The sequence below is a fragment of the Humulus lupulus genome, chromosome 1 (assembly GCF_963169125.1).
Source record: "Humulus lupulus chromosome 1, drHumLupu1.1, whole genome shotgun sequence".
In the NCBI taxonomy this organism is placed as follows: domain Eukaryota; kingdom Viridiplantae; phylum Streptophyta; class Magnoliopsida; order Rosales; family Cannabaceae; genus Humulus; species Humulus lupulus.
This window is the reverse complement of record NC_084793.1, coordinates 9,235,829-9,259,770: the sequence shown is the minus strand read 5'-3', so window position 1 is coordinate 9,259,770 and position 23,942 is coordinate 9,235,829. Positions and strand designations below refer to the sequence as shown.

General features: G+C 36.4%; 1 protein-coding gene across 1 annotated transcript; it reads right to left on the bottom strand.

Moving 5' to 3' along the window:
* Positions 1-21,771: 21,771 nt before the first annotated feature.
* LOC133833258 (flavanone 3-dioxygenase 2-like) lies at positions 21,772-23,266 on the bottom strand. The gene is made up of 4 exons (XM_062263439.1): positions 23,075-23,266; positions 22,741-22,988; positions 22,299-22,617; positions 21,772-22,020 (listed from the first exon to the last, which is right to left on the bottom strand). The coding sequence occupies exons 1-4, from the start codon at positions 23,264-23,266 to the stop codon at positions 21,772-21,774; spliced, it is 1,008 nt and encodes a 335-aa protein (XP_062119423.1).
* Between the last annotated feature and the right edge of the window lie 676 nt (positions 23,267-23,942).

The window sequence follows — 23,942 nt, the reverse complement described above, 5'->3', positions numbered from 1 at the left end:
ACTCATCTATCGAAAGACTGATATCGGTCTTAGTAGCCTAGCTAAGCATCCTGGGAATTTGGTTCCCACTACTCTCACCGTACTTACTCCTGATAGCTGGCATGGCCTCGAAAGCCCAGTACAGAAGTGCAGGGGCATAGCCATAGAAATTATACTTCGACTCCTTCTATTTTTTGCTTGAACCCTCTTTCTTCTTCTCCTCACAATGCTTCAATTGCTTCTGCGTGTCCTTATGAACTCCTCTAATAACCTTCTTGAAGGACAACTTCCCCCACGGATACTTGAAAAAGTAGTCAAGATCCTCAACCATCTTCAGGGAATCACCCCATATCTTTGCTGTCTTCTCTGGGGCATTCAGTACCCCCTCTATCAACTAGCACAAACCCAACTTAAATGCATCTTCTGGGTTTGTCAAGGCCTTCAAAGCATCTTCCATCTGGCTGAAACTAAACTTGGAATCACCATTAAAGTATTCTTGGATGATCCGATCACTTGAAAGATGCTCTCTCAACTCATATGGGGACGGGGTGTTCCCAAAATTCAGCCCAGTCACTAGGGCAAACTCTGCAATCCCAAATCTACAAAGAGTGTTGCCCAAGTAGAACTGGCCCTCTTCAGCCTTCTTGCTTTCCACCTTCCGCAACATAAGCTTATGCAGTAGTACCCCAGAAAACCTAAAGGGCTTAGCCTTGAAGAACTGTCCCAACGGGCATGCCTTTACCCGTTTAATTAGCTCGTGCCTCTTAAACTGCTCTATAAGGGTATCCAAGTAAGCACTACCCCTATAAGTGACACGACCAGGAAAGTGCTTCTCCAACGGTACAATAAGGTTAGGCATCTGAAAATAAAAAAATAAAAAATAAACTGTTAAGGCATCTAGGAATCAATCGAGGACAACCGAGGCATTTCGAGGCCTATCGAGGTGACTAAAATTTAAAAGGCGACTAAATCATCGAGGCATATCGAGCTCTCACAAAATATTAAGGCTGGCCACTTATTTCGAGGCATATCGAGGTCTCACGTATTATTAAGGCTGGCTACTTATGTCAAGGCATATCGAGGCACAATTCCATGTATAATTTGAAAACTCAAACATGTACACATCGAGGAATATCGAGGCCTCACATCTAGGTTTAATCGAGGCCTATCAAGACCCATCAAGGTCTATCGAGGCACACTAAATTGAATATATTTAATAACATCGAGGCCTATTGAGGCCAATCGAGGCACATTCAAAAAAAAAACCTAACATATACTATCGAGGCTAATCAAGGTTTATCGATTGTTATCGAGGCCTATCAATTTCTATCGAGGTGGGTCAAAATTTTTGAAAAAAATCCCAGATTTCTCAGTTACCCAGCCTCGATATCCTATGAACAAAAAATCAACAAAAAACCAGACATTGGAGATTAAAAAAAAATCCTCACCTTCGAGTACTTGGGAGTTTTTTTGCCTACTTCGGAGTTGTTTGGTTGCCTCTGGGTGCTTTCGGTGCCTTCTCCGATGGTCAAGTGCTGGTTACGACTGAAGACCTTCTCTTACAATGCTCATCTTATCTGATTTCGTTCGATTCCAACGGATTCAAATGTGGGTTTTGAGAGTTTCTTTTGGCTCGGGACCGAGAGTGAGAGAGAGTATAGAAAGACCACTACAAAAAACGTCACTTTTGCGTCGGCAAAAGCCTTATGGTTTTTACCGACGCGCTTTTGCATCGACAAAAAGCGACGACGTACCCCCGTCGATAATGTGACTTTTGCTGACGCAAAATGGACTATGCCGACAATTGTATCTTTTGGCGACGAAAAAATGCGCTGGGAAAAATAAGGATACGCCGACAAAATTTTTTGTCGCGGGATTGTGGAAAATACTTTTAGCAGCGCAAAATTGCGTCGGCAAAAATGATTCTTTTAGTGGCGCAAAATTGCACCGGCAAAATATGTGTCTTTTAGTGGCGCGTTTTTGCGCAGGGAAAGGTGGACATCTGTAGTGACAAATTTTTGCGCCAGTAAAGGTTGAAACTTTTGCCGACGTATTTTTGCGCCAGTAAGAGCATTTTTTAAATAAATTTTTTGATAATATTACTAATTTTATTTTCAATATATTAATATTAATTAATAAATTTTGATTTTAATATATTAATAATTATTTAATTTTTAGTAATATTATTTAATTATAAATAAAATTAAAATTAAAATTTTATAAATAAATAAAAAAAATTATAACTATTAATATTTATTGTCTCCACAAAACATGAAAATATAAAAGTAGTTTAGTAAATTAAACTTTAAATAAATAAATAAAAAAGTTCTACAAATGTGTACTGCCCTCCTCATCATTCTCGCCCCCGTGAGCATCATCGTCCTCGTCCGGATCCTGTTTTGGTAAGTCGACAATAAAACCAGGAGCCAATACACCAACTTGCTTAAGATTAATTGTTAATTATTATGATTGGTAATTTTACTTTTTTTAAATTATAGTTAAAAATTAATGTTTTGATGTATTTTTTAATTATACTCAAACTTTTATTTAATAATTATTAAACGTTTATTAATTTTACTAACCCTAACAGGATTTGGGCAGCATAACGACTATATTTCAAACTATCCCAAAAATTTTAAAACCTACAAATTAAACACATATATAACCAGAATATTCCTAGATCATACAAAACATATATATACATTAACAAATACATCAATTTACATATATAAAAATATTTAACCACAAAAAAATATATACCAAAACTGATTTTTTTATTAATACAAAAAAATTATTAAATACATATTTACAAACATATCACATTTAATATAAAACAATTTAAAATATAAACATGCATTATTAATCTGATTTTTTTTAAGTTCATACTTTAAATAAAATACATATATCACAAAATACAATATAATAAATATTAAGAAGCAAAAATAAACAAATACATATAAAGCATTAAAATAAAATAAAAATACATATTGTCTTGTGTTTTTTTAATTTTACAAAAAAAAAATAATAAATACAAAAAACATATATTATAAAAATAACTTAAAAATAGTTGTTATTAAGAGAAACAAATACATATAAAGCATTAAAATAAAAATTAATGTTAACAACTATATATTTTTTTAATTAATGTTAATTTTCCTAAGACTAACAAAATTTGGGCAGCATAACAACTATATTTTAAAATATCCCAAAATTTTATAAAACCTCCAAACTACATACAAAAATATACATAATATTACTAGAGCAATATACAGAATATTCTCAGAGCATGCACAACATAAACCAAGATTAATAACATATATCAAATCTTTTTATATCAGTTTATATATATCCTAAAGAAAACAAGTACAAAATCAGTTTGTTCCACCTCCTCCGCCTAACAGAAACGTAGGCATGCGCAGGGCTCTCTCTTCTCTCCGATGAAGAAGAAGCGAATCCCTCGAAAGCCAGTCAGATTTCGCAGCGAGGAGCCCCTTTCAACTAAGAATCCAGTGGAGGTGGTTACCGATGACAGAGATAAGGATGCTGAACTCCCTTCAATCCTTGATGATAGCTTTGAGCAGGTGAATATGGACGAGTTTCATGACCCATGCGCTATATTGGAGATCGAGCAAACAGAGATGGAGGTTCGTGATGTTGATGGAGGTTCGAAAAGCTCTCTGAAGCCTGTAAGTTGGGCGGAGGAGGTGGAACAAACTGATTATCAAGCTTCAGCGAAAGATGTGTGGAGTAAATTCAAATTCAATCAGGTTAGAACTCCTTCCACAAGATTGGATTACACTGAACCATTAAAATTAGGAGATCAAATTGTTGCTAGATTGGATATGGATGAGGTTGAAGTAGAGGCATCTTTCTGGAAAACCTCTATTGTTTGTATAGTTTTGGGAGCAAATCCTCCATTTAGGGTGTTTGAAGGGTTTGTGAAAAGGATTTGGGGGAATTTGGGAGTTGATAGGATTGTGAGGATGCATTCGGGCTTCACTCTAGTTAGTTTTAGAGATGAAGCTACTAGGGATCTTATTCTTGAAACCGGTGTGATTCATTTCGACAAGAAACCGGTAGTTCTTCGACCATGGACGACCGATATGGATTCTGTTCAAATGATCAGATCTGTTCCAGTTTGGATTCAGTTGAATGGGCTTGGATTACAATATTGGGGGAAGAAAAGTCTTAGTGCCTTAGTTAGCACAATAGGCAAGCCTATTATGATTGATAAAGTGACTCAAAGCAGGTCAATGGTTAAGTATGCAAGAGTTCTAGTGGACATGGAAATCAATGACAACCCTTCGAAAACTATTGCGTATATTAATGAGCGAGAATAGTTAGTGGAGCAACTAGTAGAATACGAATGGCTGCCTGCTAAATGTACAGCGTGTGGTATGTTGGGTCATTCTGTGGCTAATTGCAACAAAGAAAAAGGGCAGGTTTGGAAGAAAAAAGCTAAACCAGAGAGAAAAGATAAACAAGAAGGGAGTAAATGTAATGACCCACTAATCTAGACTAATTGGACCATTATCGAAACTATACATAAAACTTACATTTTTACAAAAATACCATAATTTATTGAGTAACTTGAAAAATAAGAGTTATTTACAAAGAAACAGAATACTAAGAAGGATTATGGGATCCCATTGTTTTTAAAACAAAACATGATTTAAAATAAAAGACATTACATAATAATGCGGAAAATACACATAAAAACCATAAAAACATAAAAGGAGACTATATCCTCGAATCGAATAACGCTCGGCCCCTTGACTCCATTCATCATCGATACACATTCTCCAAGCGTCAAGAATCTTTCCGCCTCTAAACTTATTTTCCTGCACATAAACAGAAAGGAGTGAGCCTAATGCCCAGCAAGGAAAATCTAACACAAAATCATATACATAAATACATAAGAAAACATAAAGACTTAACATAACACATATAACATACACTTATTATAATGGCCATTATTACTTGGGGTCCCATAGACTAAACAAGCTTATGCCCATGAGATTGGTGGGGTCCTACCAGCTAAATAGGCTTATGCCCACAATCTTTTTGGGGTCCTGTTAGTCAAATAGGGCATAAGCCCAAGCCTACAACATACACATCAATAACATATTCATAACAAAACATAACACATTAATAACATAAAACATATAGATAACACAAGCATATAACATATTAATTCTAGCCTATTTTCCTTACCAAAGTTACCGAGATTATGGACTGAGTTGGGATTGTTGGAACACTCCTAAAACCATAAGAAAGAGTAAGTCTAAAGAAAGGAGATGAAATGAAAGAGATGGAAAGACTAAACCATAGAAAACATACTTACCGACTTATATGCTTAAAAGCTTGGATTCCCTAACCAAAATAAGAATAAGGTTAGGGGACCGAGTAGAAGGTTTTGAGAAAGGAAATAACATAAATATACAGAAAAGAACTAGAGTTTTGGGTTTACCTCAAAGATTGCAAGATCAATCTAACATCCACCGAAATACTATAGCACTCACTTCCCAAAGTGTTTGATAAGCTTATGATGTTTAAGCTTATAGTTTTTCCCCAAACCAAGTGTTTACACTCTCACACTCACTTAACACTAGCAGCCTCTGAACTTAGAGCAAATGGTGAATAATGGTTGGGTACTAGGTCCTATTTATAGAGGTTGGGAATGAAAATATCTTGATTTTACTTGAATAAAAATAATGGCTTTTTAAGTGAAAATCATTTGAATAATCGTTCAGCAGAGGCTGAAGACTCGTTCAAAAGATGCTGGACTGTTGAAGGAGTTTGAATGGCTGAAGGGAAAGGAATTCAAAAGTATTTGAATTCATGCTGGTGGAGGCGATATATCGCCCCCTGTAGGCGATATATCGCCTGGGCCAGTATGCCCGAGGCGACCGTGCATCGTTTCGTGTTTTCTGTATCTACGTGCTGCGACATATCGCCCCCTATAGCTGCGATATATCGGCACACGCTGAATAATTAAACACGAAATTACACATTTTTAGCTAAGTTTGAATGGAGTAAACAGCCTTGACTAAGCCCTCAACGTATTCAAAGCTGCTGACTGACCCTATAGCATTCAAACTTTACCCTTATTTAATTTAATTCTCAAAAATACTTAATCCTTAATTACCATTCATAACATGTGCTTAAAATCCTATTGGTTGATGTCTAAACCTTATAATATAATAAATATAATCCTTAATATCAGTTACATTAATCAAACCTTAGGTTATACTTAATATTCTTAAACTATAGATTAAACTTAGAAAATCTATAAGTACTACTATGAGTGTCCAAATAATTCTCGGTCTGAACCAAAAATCCAAAGTAACAATGATAACACTAAACATACTATAATACTACTAAACAATTAGCTACGTAAAGTTCTTGGACTCTACAATTCTCCCCTACTAAAAAGAATTTCGTCCTCGAAATTTACTTACCAAATAACTCCGGATACCGGCTCTGCATGTCCTTTTCCAACTCCCACGTTGCCTCGCGTTCAGAACTATTGCCCCATAGGACTTTAACTATAGGAAAGCTCTTGGACCGTAACTGCTTCATCCCCCTATCTAGGATGCTAACCGGTCGTTCCTCGTAACTTAAGTCTTTCTGGAGCGCTATGGTATCGTACTTGAGGACGTGAGATGGGTCTGACACATACTTGCGTAGCATCGAAATGTGGAAGACGTTGTGACTATCGGCTAGTGCTGGCGGTAGGGCTAGTCTATACGCAACTGGTCCCACTTTGTCCAATATCTCAAAAGGACCTAAGAATCGGGGACTGAGCTTGCCTTTCTTCCCGAACCGCTTGACACCCTTCATAGGAGATATCTTCAGGAAGACTTGATCTCCAACTTGGAACTCCACATCGCATCGCTTGGTATCTGCATAGCTTTTCTGTCGGCTTTGAGCAGCAAGCATACGCTGTCTAATAAGCGTTACTGCTTCTTGTGCTTGTCTAACAGCTTCGGGCCCTAGAAGCTGCCTTTCTCCTACCTCGTCCCAGTGCAACGGTGATCGGCACCTTCTTCCATATAGCAACTCATAAGGTGCCATCTCGATCGTCGACTGGTAGCTGTTGTTGTACGAGAACTCGATCAGTGGTAAGTACTTGTTCCACGATCCTCCAAAGTCAAGTACACATGCGCGTAGCATATCCTCTAAAATCTGAATCGTACGCTCTGACTGCCCATCTGTCTGAGGATGGAAAGCTGTACTAAGACTTAACTTAGTACCCATGGCTTGCTGTAAGCTTCTCCAAAATCTTGACGTAAACACTGATCCTCTATCTGATACTATCGTCTTGGGGATTCCATGAAATCGTACAATCTCTTGGATGTAGATGTCTGCATATTGGTCTGCCGTATAAGAAGTCTTAACAGGCAGAAAATGAGCCGACTTGGTTAGTCTATCTATGACTATCCAAGCAGAATCATGCTGCTTATTTGTCTTTGGCAGACCCGTCACGAAGTCCATGGCTATATCGTCCCACTTCCACTCCGATATGCTAAGCGGTTGCAATAAACCTGCAGGCCGCTGGTGCTCCGCCTTCACTTGCTGGCATACCAAACACTTAGATACATACTCCGCTATGTCCTTCTTCATCCCTGGCCACCAATAGACTGCCTGGATGTCATGAGTCATCTTGGTAGACCCTGGATGAACCGAGTATGGGGTGTTGTGCGCTTCTTCTAGGATCGTCTTCTTAATACTTTGATCGTCTGGCACGCATACCCGATCCTTATATCTCAATAAACCTTGACTGGATATTGAGAAATCTGTAGTCTTGCCTTCTCTGACTGCATCCATGTGCGTTGCTAGCGAATCATCATGTCTCTGACCATTCCGTATGTCTTCTAGCAGATTCGATTGGATAGACAAGTTAGCCAGCTTGCCTACAACCATTTCTATTCCAGCACTGATAAGCTCCTGCTGTAGTGGCTTTTCTATCCCGGATAAGGCTGCTAAGTTCCCATAGCTTTTCCGGCTGAGTGCATCGGCAACTACATTTGCCTTTCCCGGGTGGTATAGGATTTCGCAGTCGTAATCCTTTACTAATTCCAACCACCAGCGCTGCCTCATGTTAAGCTCCTTCTGAGTAAAGAAATATTTTAAACTTTTGTGGTCCGTATAAATCTCGCACCGTTCTCCGTAAAGATAATGGCGCCAGATTTTTAACGCAAAGACCACCGCTGCCAACTCCATATCGTGAGTTGGATAGCGTTGTTCATATTCCTTTAACTGGCGTGAGGCGTAGGCTATCACCTTGTCATTCTGCATCAGTACGCATCCCAATCCTAACTTTGATGCATCACAGTAGACAACGAACTTGTCGTTGGGTGTTGGGACACTAAGTACTGGTGTTGAGAAAAGCTTATCCTTAAGCAACTGGAAGCTTTCCTCACACTTATCATTCCAGTTAAACTTTTGTTGCTTCCGGGTTAGGTTGGTGAATGGAGTGGCTATCTTAGAAAAGCCCTCTACAAACTTTCTATAGTAACCTGCTAGCCCTAAGAAGCTTCTTACTTCCGACGCGTTCTTTGGTCTAGGCCAATCCTTCACGGCCTCTACCTTTGATGGATCCACAGCAACTCCGTCTTTCGATATGATGTGCCCGAGGAACGCCACTTGCGAGAGCCAAAACTCGCATTTCTTGGACTTCGCGTAGAGTTGGTGCTCCTTCAATCGCGTCAAAATCATCCTCAAGTGTTCCTCGTGCTCCACTTCATCCTTGGAGTAAATTAAAATGTCGTCGATGAACACAACGACGAATTTATCCAAGTAGTCCTTGAAGACCCTATTCATTAAGTCCATAAACGCGGCTGGCGCGTTAGTAAGACCAAAAGACATAACCAAGAACTCGTAATGTCCATAACGAGTCCTAAAGGCTGTCTTAGGGATATCTTCTCCCTTTACCTTGAGCTGATGATACCCGGACCGTAGATCGATCTTAGAAAATACAGTTGCGCCTCGGAGTTGATCAAACAAATCATCAATCCGAGGTAGCGGGTATTTGTTCTTAATTGTTACTTTATTCAGCTCTCGGTAGTCTATGCACATGCGCATACTTCCGTCCTTCTTCTTCACGAATAGTACCGGAGCTCCCCATGGTGAATGGCTTGGCCTAATGAAACCCAAGTCTAGGAGTTCTTGTAGCTGTCTCTTTAACTCCTTGAGTTCCGTAGGTGCCATCCGGTATGGTGCCTTAGAGATAGGCTCGGTGCCCGATACTAATTCTATCGTGAAGTCTATTTCTCTAGTTGGCGGCAATCCTGGCAAGTCATCGGGAAATACTTCTGGAAATTCTTGTATGACTCGAACATCTCCAACTTTGAGTGATGTCTCCTTCTCCACATTCGTGATGTTGGCTAAGAATGCTTGGCATCCTTTCTCCATCATTCTCTGAGCTTTGAGAGATGACACTAACGGTGTGCGTAGTCCTGAAGCTTGTCCCATGAAGCACAGTTTCTGGCCGTCAGGAGTATCAAATGTCACCTTCTTGCGTCTGCAGTCGATCGTTGCGCCATGTTGTGCTAGCCAATCCATGCCTAGTATGACGTCGAAGTCTTTGATCACCAGCTCTATCAGGTCTCCTTCTAGTTCCTTGTCCTCAATCTTGATTGGTACGCCTCGTACAATTCGTGATGATAGAACTACTTTGCCCGAAGGCAACTCGGTTGCAAACCTAGTTCTAAATCTTTCACTAGGTTTGTCTAGTTTATCTATCATTCCTAACGAAATATACGAATGAGTGGCTCCCGAATCAAATAATACATGATATAATTTAATGAGGATGGAAACCTGACCTGTGACCACCTTGTTGCTAGCATCCGCCTCTCCTTGGGTTAAAGCAAAAACCCGAGCAGGAACCATCTTTTCGTCCTTCTTTCCTTCCGGCTTTTGCTGAGGATAATCTTTCTTGCGATGCCCCTCTTGACCACAATTGAAACACTCCTTGGTGTTGGCACGGCATTCTCCGGGGTGCTTCTTCTGACATTTGGCACAGGACGGGTATTCCACGTAGTTTGACTTATTTCCCCCATTATTTGGTCGTGCCCTTTTATTGTTGTCGACTTGCTTGTTGTCAGGATGCCTTCTCTTCTGTCCGTTACCGTTGTTGTTGGACTGATTGTTGCCGCTATTGCTAGACTGAATGTTGTTCCGACTGGCCTGAGGTTGGCTCTGCTGTCTGGGTTCAGGCTTGCTGGCTTCTTCTTTGCTCACGTTGGCCTGCAACCTTTCTACTTCAATTGCCGTTTCAAGAACGTCGGCATATGAAGTGTTTCCCGGGTTCGCTAGTTTAACCCCCATCTCGATCTTCGGGCGAAGTCCTCTAACAAACTTGTTCACCCTTAGATAGTCGGTTGGAACCAACTCTGCTGCGAACTTGGCTAATCTGTTGAACTGACGAGCATATTCTTCTACCATTAGCGATGACTGCCGAGGTGTAATACTTCTTGTGGAACAGCTCCTTAAATCTTGTCCATATCATGGTGGTGACATCGTTAGTCTGTTGAACTAAGTCCCACCATATTCTGGCATCCTTCTTGAGTAATGACCAGACGCAGGATACGCGGTCTGCATTACTGAGATTCATGTGCGTAAGAATTGGCTCCACATTCCTAGCCACTCTTCTGCCTCAAAGGGGTCTATAGTCCCTTCGAAGTTTGGAGTGTGCTGCTTGCGGAACCTCTCATACACTGACTCCATATTCAGTACTGGATGTGGTGCGTAGTTCGTCCCTGGCCATCCCCCATATGGACCAACTTGTTGGGGTGCTAAGGCCATTTGTTGTAGTTGCGGCTACGGTTGCGGCGGAGGCTGAGGCTGAGTCTGCGCCTGTTGACGTTGTTGCTGCAAGAGTTCCTCGACTTGTTGTCGCCATCTAGCGATTTCCGCGATGTTGTTTACTGACGGTGTCGGCGCGTTGCGGCTAGTAGTAGCACGCACTCCCCTTCTGCGAACTGGAGGGCATCATTGGTCGTTGGAACAACGTTGGAGGCGTTTCCGTTGGTGCGTGCAGATCTTCGGAGCGACATCTTCACCAAAAGTTCTAACAGTCGAGAACTTGTTAGAACTTACCCTAATAGGCTCTAAGGCAAAAACTTATTCTAAAACAAACATATCTCGGACCTATTTATTATGACTTCTTATGAAAGATTATATAGGTCTTTATTTATTATTAGAGTGGGTTTCTATACTTAGAAAAACAAGTCATCTTTATTTTCTAAGTGTGTTTCTAATCATCCTATATGACTTAATTCTCAGGCTCGAAACTTATCTTTGTTCCAAAGTTAACCATATTGAGGGAGGGCTGGGATCAGTAAAATCGTTCCCACTACTAAGGCCCCCTAACTCTCAACAAGGAAACCAGGTTCATTGATTCGTATCCACCCTCACCGAACTCAGTCATTATTCATTTTATTTAGTATTTATTATGATTGTGAAAAAAAAAAATATATATTCAAACTCACACATGATATTCAAATAGCATGTTTATTCATTTGGAAAAATAATTTCACTTATTACAATCAAAATAAAACATTTGAAAACTTCTAATCTAAAAATTGGGATCTTCTACATCCGATCCGTCATCTAACATATCATCATCTATTGCCTCATAATCATCATTGTCATGAGCATCAAAATGCCCTCTAGGAAGGTTCAAGAAGATCCTATGTTGTTGCTCATTAGTGAATTGAAACTCTAAATCATAGGTGAACTTAAGTATGAGAGAATAATATCTTAGGGCTGCTTGTAAGTCATCATCATTATTTATATTCTCCCATATTTCTTCTAAAGTTAAAATTGCTGAAGGAAAATCTTTTAAAAGCCTAATTACTAGGACATATTGTTCTGCAGCCCTCATCATGATTTGCTTAGACTCTTGAAGGTGACCTATCTCTTTGTGGAACAAGATCAATCTTCGAGTGATCTTTTCTAGTGCTCCTACGGTGTTTCTTGGCTCCCTTATTCTTTTTAAGGCCTTAATGGCTCGGATATCTTGGTAGGTTAAGGCTCCGTTCATTCTTAACTGAAACATAAACACTAAGGTTGTTAGCTATACACATAGACAAAGTAACTTGTAACTTGTAACTTAAACACTTACTTGGCGGTCAGATTCGGAGCTTTGAGCATGTGTATCGAGGAGAACTTCATGCGAAGGAACCGTTGCTCTGATACCAACTGTAATGACCCACTAATCTAGACTAATTGGACCATTATCGAAACTATACATAAAACTTACATTTTTACAAAAATACCATAATTTATTGAGTAACTTGAAAAATAAGAGTTATTTACAAAGAAGCAGAATACTAAGAAGGATTATGGGATCCCATTGTTTTTAAAACTAAACATGATTTAAAATAAAAGACATTACATAATAATGCGGAAAATACACATAAAAACCATAAAAACATAAAAGTAGACTATATCCTCGAATCGAATAACGCTCGGCCCCTTGACACCATTCATCATCGATACACATTCTCCAAGCGTCACGAATCTTTCCGCCTCTAAACTTATTTTCCTGCACATAAACAGAAAGGAGTGAGCCTAATGCCCAGCAAGGAAAATCTAACACAAAATCATATACATAAATACATAAGAAAACATAAAGACTTAACATAACACGTATAACATACACTTATTATAATAGCCATTATTACTTGGGGTCCCATAGACTAAACAAGCTTATGCCCATGAGATTAGTGGGGTCCTACCAGCTAAATAGGCTTATGCCCACAATCTTTTTGGGGTCTTGTTAGTCAAATAGGGCATAAGCCCAAGCCTACAACATACACATCAATAACATATTCATAACAAAACATAACACATTAATAACATAAAACATATAGATAACACAAGCACATAACATATTAATTCTAGCCTATTTTCCTTACCAAAGTTACCGAGATTATGGACTGAGTTGGGATTGTTGGAACACTCCTAAAACCATAAGAAAGAGTAAGTCTAAAGAAAGGAGATGAAATGAAAGAGATGGAAAGACTAAACCATAGAAAACATACTTACCGACTTATATGCTTAAAAGCTTGGATTCCCTAACCAAAATAAGAATAAGGTTAGGGGACCGAGTAGAAGGTTTTGAGAAAGGAAATAACATAAATATACAGAAAAGAACTAGAGTTTTGGGTTTACCTCAAAGATTGCAAGATCAATCTAACATCCACCGAAATACTATAGCACTCACTTCCCAAAGTGTTTGATAAGCTTATGATGTTTAAGCTTATAGTTTTTCCCCAAACCAAGTGTTTACACTCTCACACTCACTTAACACTAGCAGCCTCTGAACTTAGAGCAAATGGTGAATAATGGCTGGGTACTAGGTCCTATTTATAGAGGTTGGGAATGAAAATATCTTGATTTTACTTGAATAAAAATAATGGCTTTTTAAGTGAAAATCATTTGAATAATCGTTCAGCAGAGGCTGAAGACTCGTTCAAAAGATGCTGGACTGTTGAAGGAGTTTGAATGGCTGAAGGGAAAGGAATTCAAAAGTATTTGAATTCATGCTGGTGGAGGCGATATATCGCCCCCTGTAGGCGATATATCGCCTGGGCCAGTATGCCCGAGGCGACCGTGCATCGTTTCGTGTTTTCTGTATCTACGTGCTGCGACATATCGCCCCCTATAGCTGCGATATATCGGCACACGCTGAATAATTAAACACGAAATTACACATTTTTAGCTAAGTTTGAATGGAGTAAACAGCCTTGACTAAGCCCTCAACGTATTCAAAGCTGCTGACTGACCCTATAGCATTCAAGCTTTACCCTTATTTAATTTAATCCTCAAAAATACTTAATCCTTAATTACCATTCATAACATGTGCTTAAAATCCTATTGGTTGATGTCTAAACCTTATAATATAATAAATATAATCCTTAATATCAGTTACATTAATCAAACCTTAGGTTATACTTAATATTCTTAAACTATAGATTAAACTTAGAAAATCTATAAGTACTACTATGAGTGTCCAAATAATTCCCGGTCTGAACCAAAAATCCAAAGTAACAATGATAACACTAAACATACTATAATACTACTAAACAATTAGCTAAGTAAAGTTCTTGGACTCTACAGTAAAAGCCCTAGTGCTGAGAATAAGAACGGAGAATTTGTTACAGAGCAGCCAGCTCGGGTAAAATCTGATGTGAGGATTGACGAAAATAAAAGCAAAACAGCTGCACAAGATAAAGAGGAAGATCAGGGTCTAGCCAAAACGAATGAGATTGCTATGAGTAAAGTAGACAGTGAGAACTGGATTACTCCTAGAAGAAGAGGTTCAAAACAAGTGGTGGTAGATTCACAAAAAGCAATGGACAGAAGTACTTCCACTAGCAATGGTTATGCAGTTCTTCAAGAAAATGGTGATGGGAATTTGGTTACTACTCCTACTGTTGTTGATCAATGACAGAAGTAATATTTTGGGGTGGAATGTGAGGGGAATGAATAAAAAAGATAAGCAGAAAGCTATCTTAGATGTGTGTAGGGAGAATAAGGTGGGGTTTGGTGCTTTACTTGAAACTAGAGTTAAGCATGAGAAGATAAATGAGATGATTCATAATAATTTTCCTGGTTGGGACTTTTATTCTAGTCCTGTTGTTTCACGGCGTATACTGTTGCTTTGGCATTCTAATTTGATGAAGGTGGAAGTGCTTATAGAAGATGCTTAGTTCTTACACTGCAAAGTCAAGATCTATGGGCATTTGGAAGAAATGTTTATTACTGCCGTTTATGGTAGTAATTCCTTGATGGATAGGAAAGAGCTATGGAATAACTTGGCTGGAATAGGAAAGCTAATGAATCCTTGGTTAATTTTTGGTGATTTCAATGCAATGATTAATTATCAAGATAGGAGTGGTGGAAGGCTTGTCACTACTAAAGATATTAAGGATGCGCAATATTGGCTTTCATTAGGCCAAGTAGATGAGTTTAAAAGTTCGGGTGCTTGTTATACTTGGTGATGGACCCAAAACGGGTATGTTTTAAATATTTATAACTCGCAAGCGCACGAATCGTATTTATAGAATAGTTTTCGTGTAAGCACGAGATCGAACCCAAAGGAGTTGTCTAAAATGGAAAAGAAAACTATTTTAAATCAAAATTAATAAATTCTAACCTAGTTCCAAAGATTGATGAGATTTTTGTAACAATAAATATAAAATAAAAGATAATAATAAAGAAATTAAAGACAATATATATAACATAAATTAATAATAGAAATGAAGATGGTAAAATAAGATTATTAAGGATTAGAATCCACAAAATATAAGTTCAATAATATTTATAAGTACATTGATTCCCAAGTTTTAGTGATAGTTAAAATAAATCAAACTATCATTTTCTAAATAAATTTATAATTTTAAGCACAAATTATTTCTAAAAAGATAGGATTTTTCTTCACTTTTCAAAGTTATAATTTCAAAGCATTTAGTGTAAATCAATCTAATGAAATAACAAATAAATCAATGAACATTATTTATAAGGCAAAACATAATATTTTTGTTCTAAGCATGGATGTGTACAATTTAATGACACATCTTACACAAAGAATATTATGTATTTGCACTAATGAAGAACAAAGTTTAAATATGTGCTAACAATCCAAAATACATGATATTTAAGATGAAAGAAAATATTTGAAGAAGAACATCCATAAACTTTATTGCACCAAATGGGAAATCAACATACAAAATAAATACTATCTAGTTACAAATTGTTTCATCATCATCTTAATAATCTTAAAAAGATTAGAAACACATAACTAGAATAGCAAATACAAACTAAAAATTACAAACATAAATAGGAAAATTTGAAGGAAAAACCCCCAAACTTTTCCTCTAAAAATACATAGAAAAAAATAAAAAGAAGAAGAAGATGAAGAGAATTGAGAGGTTTTGAATGTGTAGAGTTTTTGGTATGGTAACCTCCCTCCAAAATGGACATCCTAAATCCCTTATTTATAGCAAAAAATGATGTATTAAAATAATCAATTTAAATTAATTAAATTGATTAAATTAATTTAATTAATTATAATAGGAAACATAGGGGTAAATTATAGGGTGTAATAATGATGTTTTGGGGTAAAATGTGTAGAAAGTTGGGTAAAAATTTGGTATTTTTGTCAAAGGGGACAAGGGTACAAAAGTGATTTTGTTGGGCTCAAAATGCACAAAAAGCAGCTGGTTTGGGTGGCTGGGTCAGGCTGGCCGTGGGCCTTGCGCCTGGGTTTGGAGTGGCAGCTGGCGTTGGAGCAGTTGGTGTATGGGTGCTGGCTGGCATGCTGGAACCGTGAGCTTCAGGAGGCAAAATGGTGGAGTGCTTTGGTGAATGTGGTTGATGGCTTGCTAAACTTGGGCTTGGGCCATTGATGGGCCTGTTGGGTTTTTTTTTTCAATCTAAAAAATGCCATCCTTTTCTTCCTTTCTTTTCTTAAAAACGTCACATTTCCTTTATTTTCCTTGCTTTTCAAGAGCATAAAGTCCCTACAAAATAAATATAAAATAAATCATAATACAATATTTTCAACTATAAAATAAATCAATTTAATTCTTTAAAAATATTAATTATAACTTAATTTATATTTTATATTTGAGTTCAATAATACAACATTTTTTTCCACTAACTTAACAATAATAATTCAAATAATTAACTACAACATTTTACAACAAAATAACTATAAAAACACACAAAAGTATAAAAAATCATGATAAGACTAATAAATTCAAAATTACTTAAAAACTTAATAAATCAATTAAAAACTCAAGAATTAAGCAACAATTAGCACATAAAAAGTGGTAAAATAACTCTATTTTGTAGAGTTATCACTTGGTCTAACAAGCATAATGTTGGGGATTGTATTTATTCCAAACTTGATAGAGTTTTCACTAATGAGTTGTGGATAGATGCTTTTCCTAAGTCTGAAGCCTGTTTCAAATGGGACCCTTCTTCGGATCATAGCTACTGCATTGTTAAAAGTCAAGATATTGGCAACTTGGGGATTAGACCATTTCGTTTTTGTAATTACTGGATGGATCATAGTGGTTTCAAAGAGGTTGTTCTTCAAAAATGGCCTTGTGCTTCGGACTGTGGAGATCTTAAGAGTATTGTGCTGAAACTTTTCAGAATCAAGCATAGTTTGAAGAAATTCCATAGAGAAGAGGTGGGAGATGTTGTGTTAAGGTACAAAGAGGCTAAGGAGGCTTATTGTAAGGCTCAAGGGGACTTGGCTAGTAATCCAACAGATTTGGTTTTGCAGCAGGCCGAACTGAAAATGCAGCAGGATTACTATACAATTCTGAAAAGTTATACCAACTGGCTCAAGCAACAAAGCAAGGTAACTTGGCTGAATGACGGTGATGAAAACTCAAGATATTTCCATGCGGTTATGAAAAAAAGGAGAATAGAGAATCGAGTTACTACCTTTTCTGTGAATGATATGGTAATTGATGATTACTCTAAAGTAGTTGAACATTTTATAAACCATTTTAGAAATATAATGGGGAGGAAAAGTTCGGCTACTAGAAGGGTAGATCGAGAGTGTGTTATTCATGGAAATAGATTGAGCATAAAGCAACAGGTTCTCTTGATTAGACCGTTCAGCAAAGGGGATGTGAAGAAAGCTCTTTTGGGATCCATTCTACCAAAAGTCCTGGTTTGGATGGTTTTGGGTCGGGTTTCTTTAAAGGCCTTTGGGAAGAGATTGGGGATGATGTCGCTAAGGCAGTGTTGGATTTTTTTCAGGAAGGAAGACTCCCTTCTGAACTGAAGGAAACTGTGATATCGCTCATTCCCAAAAAAGAGAACCCGGAAGATGCAAATGACTATAGACCGATCGCTTGCTGTAGCACTCTCTATAAATGTATTTCAAAGATGATTTGTACTAGATTGGTTGAGGTCCTTCCTAGTCTTGTGCAAAGCAACCAAGGAGCTTTTATAAAGAATAGACTGTTGGCTCATAATATTCTTATTTTTCAGGATCTCCTAAAAGGTTATACCAAGAAGAATGTGTCTGCTAGATGCTTCATGAAGATAGACCTAAGCAAAGCTTATGATAATGTGGATTGGCAATTTGTGGAGGATCTTTTAAAAGAGCTCTGCTTTCCTTCTCGATTCATTGGCTGGATTTTAGTTTGTTTGCAAGGTACAAACTATAATTTGTTGATGAATGGACGCCTCCAGGGTGCTTTCAAGGGTGAAAAAGGTCTTAGACAAGGGGATCCTATGTCCCCTCTTCTTTTCGTGTTGATTATGGAGTACCTTACAAGGTTGTTGGCTAGAAACACTTGTAAGAAGGGCTTTGGCTTCCACCCTCTATGTAAGTCGCTAAAGCTAACTAATCTCTGTTTTGCTGATGATCTGATTATCTTTTGCAAAGGTAATGTCAAATCGGTGGAGATGGTAAATAGTGCTTTCAAGGAGTTTTGTGACACTACGGGTCTTTCCGCAAATAAATCGAAATCCCTCATCTACTTTGGAGGGGTGAAGGGTGAAAGTAAGAAGCAAATATTGGATTTAGTTCAAATGGAGGAGGGTTCTTTCCCTCTGAAATATTTGGGAGTGTACCTCAGACCTACAAAATGGAAGGTTGCCGATTGTGGGATCATCTTGGACAAGCTAAATAGGAAGCTAAATAGTTGGGCTAGTAGGAATATATCGTTTGCTGGTCGTGCTGAACTAATTCATTCGGTGTTACTTGGAATTAGAAATTATTGGATGAGTTTGTTTATTCTTCCTCAAAAGATTACAGCAGCGATAGACAAGAGTTGCAGAGTTTTTCTTTGGGGGGAAAATGGTAACCAAAGCAAATATCATCTTCCTTTTTGGGAGAAGGTTTGTCTCCCAAAAAAGTTTGGTGGAGTTGGCTTTCGGGAAGGAAAGAAGTGGAATAGAGCTTTGATGGCTAAGTTCTTATGGGCCATCTCTAGCAAGCAAGACAACCTTTGGGTTAAATGGGTCAACTCCATTTACCTAAAGGAGCAGAGTTTCTGGTCTTTATCAGTGAAGCAGGATATGTGCTGGTATTTTAAGAAGCTGTTGAAGCTTAGAGAGATTGTAGATATGGATAAGCTCCACCAAGCAGGGAGAGGAGGTAAATTTTATGTGAAAAAATTCTACAACTCTTTACTGTCTGTTGATAAAGTAGAATATGCTCATACGGTTTGGCACAAATTAATTGTTCCAAAGCACATATTTATATTTTGGCAGGCTATTAATAGCCAGTTATTAACTAGAGATCATTTGGGTAAAATCATGTCAATCCCTTCTAGTTGCTGTCCTGTTTGTGAGATTGATGATGAGACACACAGCCACCTTTTTATGGATTGCATATTTACTAGAAAGGTGTTTGGGGAGATTGAAAACTGGTTGGGGTGTTATTTTTGGCCGAGGAACTTTACTGAACTACAGGAATGGTGCTCGAAGAAACTCCACGATCTGAGGCAACTGGTGATTAATGTTGTTCTGTCAGCTACAATCTATATGTTGTGGAAGAATAGGAATAGGTGTATTTTTTATTGTATGAGTAGCACGGTTATGGCTATTTGTAGAGAGATTAAAAGCATTGTCAAGATTAGAGTGTTGGGTAGTAACAACACTAGAGTTAAAAGGGGGGGATCATTATGTATTGAATCTCATTGAAAGCTGGTAGTTCTTTTTGAGCAGCTGCTGTTGCAGCTGGCTTTTTGCTTTGTATTCCTTGTTCGATTTTTGAATGAAGTTGTTCCTTTTGTTCAAAAAAAAAAAATATATATTTTTATATAAGTAACATCAAAACAATTTATATAGTAAATATTTATAAACAAATAATCTTTAATATAAAAAAAAAGTATAATGCAAATATACAATATAATATAATAATCTAATCTATTTTTTTAATATACATATAGAGCATTAAAATTAAAAAATACATACTCAAATCAAAAAAAAATTAATAAATACTAAAAACATATTTCTTTTTTTCTTTTTCATTATTAATCTCATTTTTCTAAAACTACACAGATTCATTTGTTTTTTTTAACACAAAAATATAATTATAATACCAAATATCACACACATACATATATATTAATAGTTCACAATTAATTAATTAATTTTCTATAAAAAATTAACATTAAATAAACATATGTACGCACACATTCACATATTTAAGAATAAAATTTCTTAAACAATAAATATTAATTTAATTACCTAAAAAAAACTAACCATTGGAGCTGTTCTACCGAGAGATTGGAGCTGCACACACTTTGGTGGACCTGTTTATAGAGAGAGAACAATAAAAAAAAATACAATTACAAATCGAGATAGAGAGAAAGAAAGAGAGAAAAATGTCTAAAAATGTTAAAATTTTTGCCTTTGGATTTACTAACCTTGAGAGAGAAGAGATTCATTAACTGAGCTGAACCATGGTGGAATTATGGGCTGGGGTGGTCGGACATCAAACCTGAGAGAAGAGAGAAGAAAGATTGAAAAAATTCTAAAAATGGGGAAGAATGGCTCATGGCTGGTGTAAATCTCTATGACTTTTGCCGGTACGTTTCGTTGCGCCGGCAAAAGTCAGCATTAAAACCCTAGTTCAAAACGGCACCGTTTTAATAAGTCCAACGTTTGCCGACGCAAATTAGACTTTTGTCGGCGCTACGAAACGCGTTGGCGAAAGTCTAGCCACCTACCTTGTTGAAAACGTGCACTAAGTTAATATACACGTTTGACTTTTGCCGGCGCGTTAGGTGAAATGCGCCGGAAAAAATGTATGATATATTTTTTTTTAAATTCAATAGATCTTTGTTGGCGCAATTCGGGGTTGCGCCGGCAAAGGTATATTTTTTTAAAAAAATTTAATAGATCTTTGTCGACGCAATTCAGGGTTACGCCGGGCAAAGGTAACTTTTGCCGGCGCGTTTCACTAAATGCGCCGGTAAAGATTTTTTTTGCCGACGCAATTCCGAATTGCACTGGCAAAAGTCTTTTTTCTTATAGTGGACCGAGAGAGAGAGTGTGGGAACAAATGACAAGGGTATTTTGGGAACTAAGGTAAATAATAGGACCAAAATGAGATTTGTATAGTGATAGAGTATTTTTTAAATACGAACCCCTTCCAAGAATGATGTCATATTTTAAATACGGACCAAATTTCCTTCTCCTTTTCCAAAGTTGTCGTTTTCCAAGAATGATGTCATATTTAATATATGTTGTCGTTCTTTGTAATTATTGTCGTTTGTTTAGAAAAGTTGTCGTTTTTACTGAAGAATGTTGTTTTTTTTAGAAAGTTGTCCCATTATAATAATACATAAATAAATAGAAAAAAGAAAAGCTTAAGTTTATTAACACTTATTTTTTGTTTGATATATCTACTTTAACTTGATTCTTTTTTTTTTTCTTCAATAAACATATATCTAGATCTACTGGGTTTTGAGTCCAAAATTGGATATTGTCCTTTAGAGGAAGACAAGGGGGTCTCAAAGCATAATTTATGTTTCGTTACATAAAAAAATGACGTGATTGAAAAAAAAAGGTTAAAATTTCAATCATAATTTATTATATAATGATAAAATTTGTTATAAGTAAACTATATTATTATAAATTTGTACTAAATGTATATATATTTTTTGACAAGTTTTTTTTAATGACTAATACTTTCAGTATTGAACTATATATATATATATGTATGATAATTATCGTTTTTACAAACCAAATAAAAGATTCTATTGCAGAAGTAGAAATATGTAGTGGAACAAATGTTGTCTAAAGTTTGAGCTTATAGCGGTCGAGTGGTGATTTTCTCTGGCAAGTGTCTGTTACATAAGTGGCCAGAAAATCTTTGAATATGAACTCTCTATATAGTGGAGGACAATCGTCTTTGATAAGCCCTTTTGCAGGTTCAATTTTGTAACTGTGCGAAGGAAAAATGAAGCTGCTTATTGTTGTCCGCCCAAGCTTTTGGTTTGTCACAACTCTGTGTTCAACACTATTTAGCTTTCCATTGCTAATAATCTACATTAATACACAGTAAAAATTGTTTTATAATGAATTTAAACATGCATGCAGGTTAAAACAAACTGTTAAAAATTATAAAGAACAAACAAATCAATAAAGAAAGAAAAATAATAAAAAGGTAAAAGTCTATGAGATCAGGCCTCTCTCATATCACCCCATAACTCTAATTTTTCTCAATATTTATTTGGGCACAAACACAACATAAATCTTTATCAATAATCTCCTCTAAAAAAGTAGATTAATGACATATATAAGATATATATATATATATTTACCTCTAAAGTGTGACCTATGTTGACAACAAATGCATTAGGGAGAGGCTCAACCGCAAGCCATTGACCATGTTTGAGTATTTGGAGACCATTCATTTCTTGGAGAAGAAGAGTTAATAGGTCAACATCAGCATGTTTAGGTAGTCCTAATGTCAAACTTGGATCTGGGCATGCTGGATAGTGGTTTACTGACATACGAACTTCAAACTCTTCACTTTCACGGCTGAAGAACCCTGGTTCAAGTCCTAATCCATTACTTATCAGATCCAAAAGACACAAGCTCAGTTTCCAAACCTCAATTGAGTATGGCCCCATCACCTCTCTAATTTAGTAGAATTCAAAGTAAGAAAAAAAAAAATTGTTAGTCTTTGAAAAAGTGATCATTATGCCACCAGTACTCTTATATACATAGCAAAGAAAATTGAGAATATATATACATACATACCGGTATTGAGGTGGTTTTTGAGGCCAAGATTGAATGTGTTTCTCTAAAGGATGACAAGGGTGTTTCAAAGCATCTCTCCAGTAATGAAGCTGCTCTTTCGTATAATCCATGCTGGTTTGTAGCCTACTACTTTGGTTGGTATCGTCAGAGAACATGATTGCTTTGTCTTCATCTGGTAGCTTAAAATATTCCTTACCCACTTCTAACACATCCTTTAACATCTTCTCTGGAACCCCATGATTGATCAACTACATCTCATCATAATCCAACACAATAAATTGTTAATAAGAAGAAATCCCAGCTGAAATAAAATCAAGAGATCAGCATGACAAACCTGGAAGAATCCAAATTCTTTGCAAGCATCTATGATTTGATGAGAGAGTTTGGTTGGATCTGCTTTGAGATCAATCACAGGTATGTTCTCACATATTGGGACTTTGGAATTGCCAGGTCTAGTGCCAGGTGGCATTATGTATGCCTCTGGTACAAATTTCATGTCTCTTTTGGTTGATAAGAGCTTCTCCATATTATTTCTCTTGAATGATGAGAGTTGATGAGACCTTCTTTGATTTCTATGGAGAATATTGTGTATGTATATATATATATAGTTATATATGCAAATGCAGTACTCTTATTATTATAAGTTATCAAGTTTGTTTTCTAATTTTTGGGAGATAAGAACAAAAATGGAGTCAACCGCGAACAATGTCATTGTTTATAAAAAAGAATAAGTGTAGGGCCTATACGATTTATACTATTTACAAACAATATGCATATTTACATTTGCTTAGTTTTATTTTAAAAAATTATTAAATATATTTATTAAGTTTTTATGATTTTCATATAAATTTTAAATAAATAAAAAATAATATTATATATATAAAAGAATGACATAAACATATTAAAAAAAATTAAACTTAAATATTATTTATGATTTTAAAAAAATATATATATGATAACATTTATAGATCATAAACTACACTATTTGATGTATAAAACATTTATAATATTATTCAAATCACACATTTATAATTGGAGAAGACGTTTGTTTATTCTTTATGGTTTTTTTAAAAAAAAAAAATACATGATAACATTTATAGATCATAAACTACATTATTTGATGTATAAACATTCATAATATTATTCAAATCACACATTTATAATTGGAGAAGAAGCTTGTTTATTCTTGATAGAAAGTAAAT

Bases quoted from the DNA above. Each gene is read 5' to 3' on its own strand.
- LOC133833258 (XM_062263439.1), bottom strand. From the start codon at position 23,266: ATGGAGAAGCTCTTATCAACCAAAAGAGACATGAAATTTGTACCAGAG. The intron at 22,618-22,740 runs GTATGTATGTAT...CTACTAAATTAG, and splicing joins CAAAAACCACCTCAATACCG to AGAGGTGATGGGGCCATACT. The intron at 22,021-22,298 runs GTAAATATATAT...GTATTAATGTAG, and splicing joins ACATAGGTCACACTTTAGAG to ATTATTAGCAATGGAAAGCT.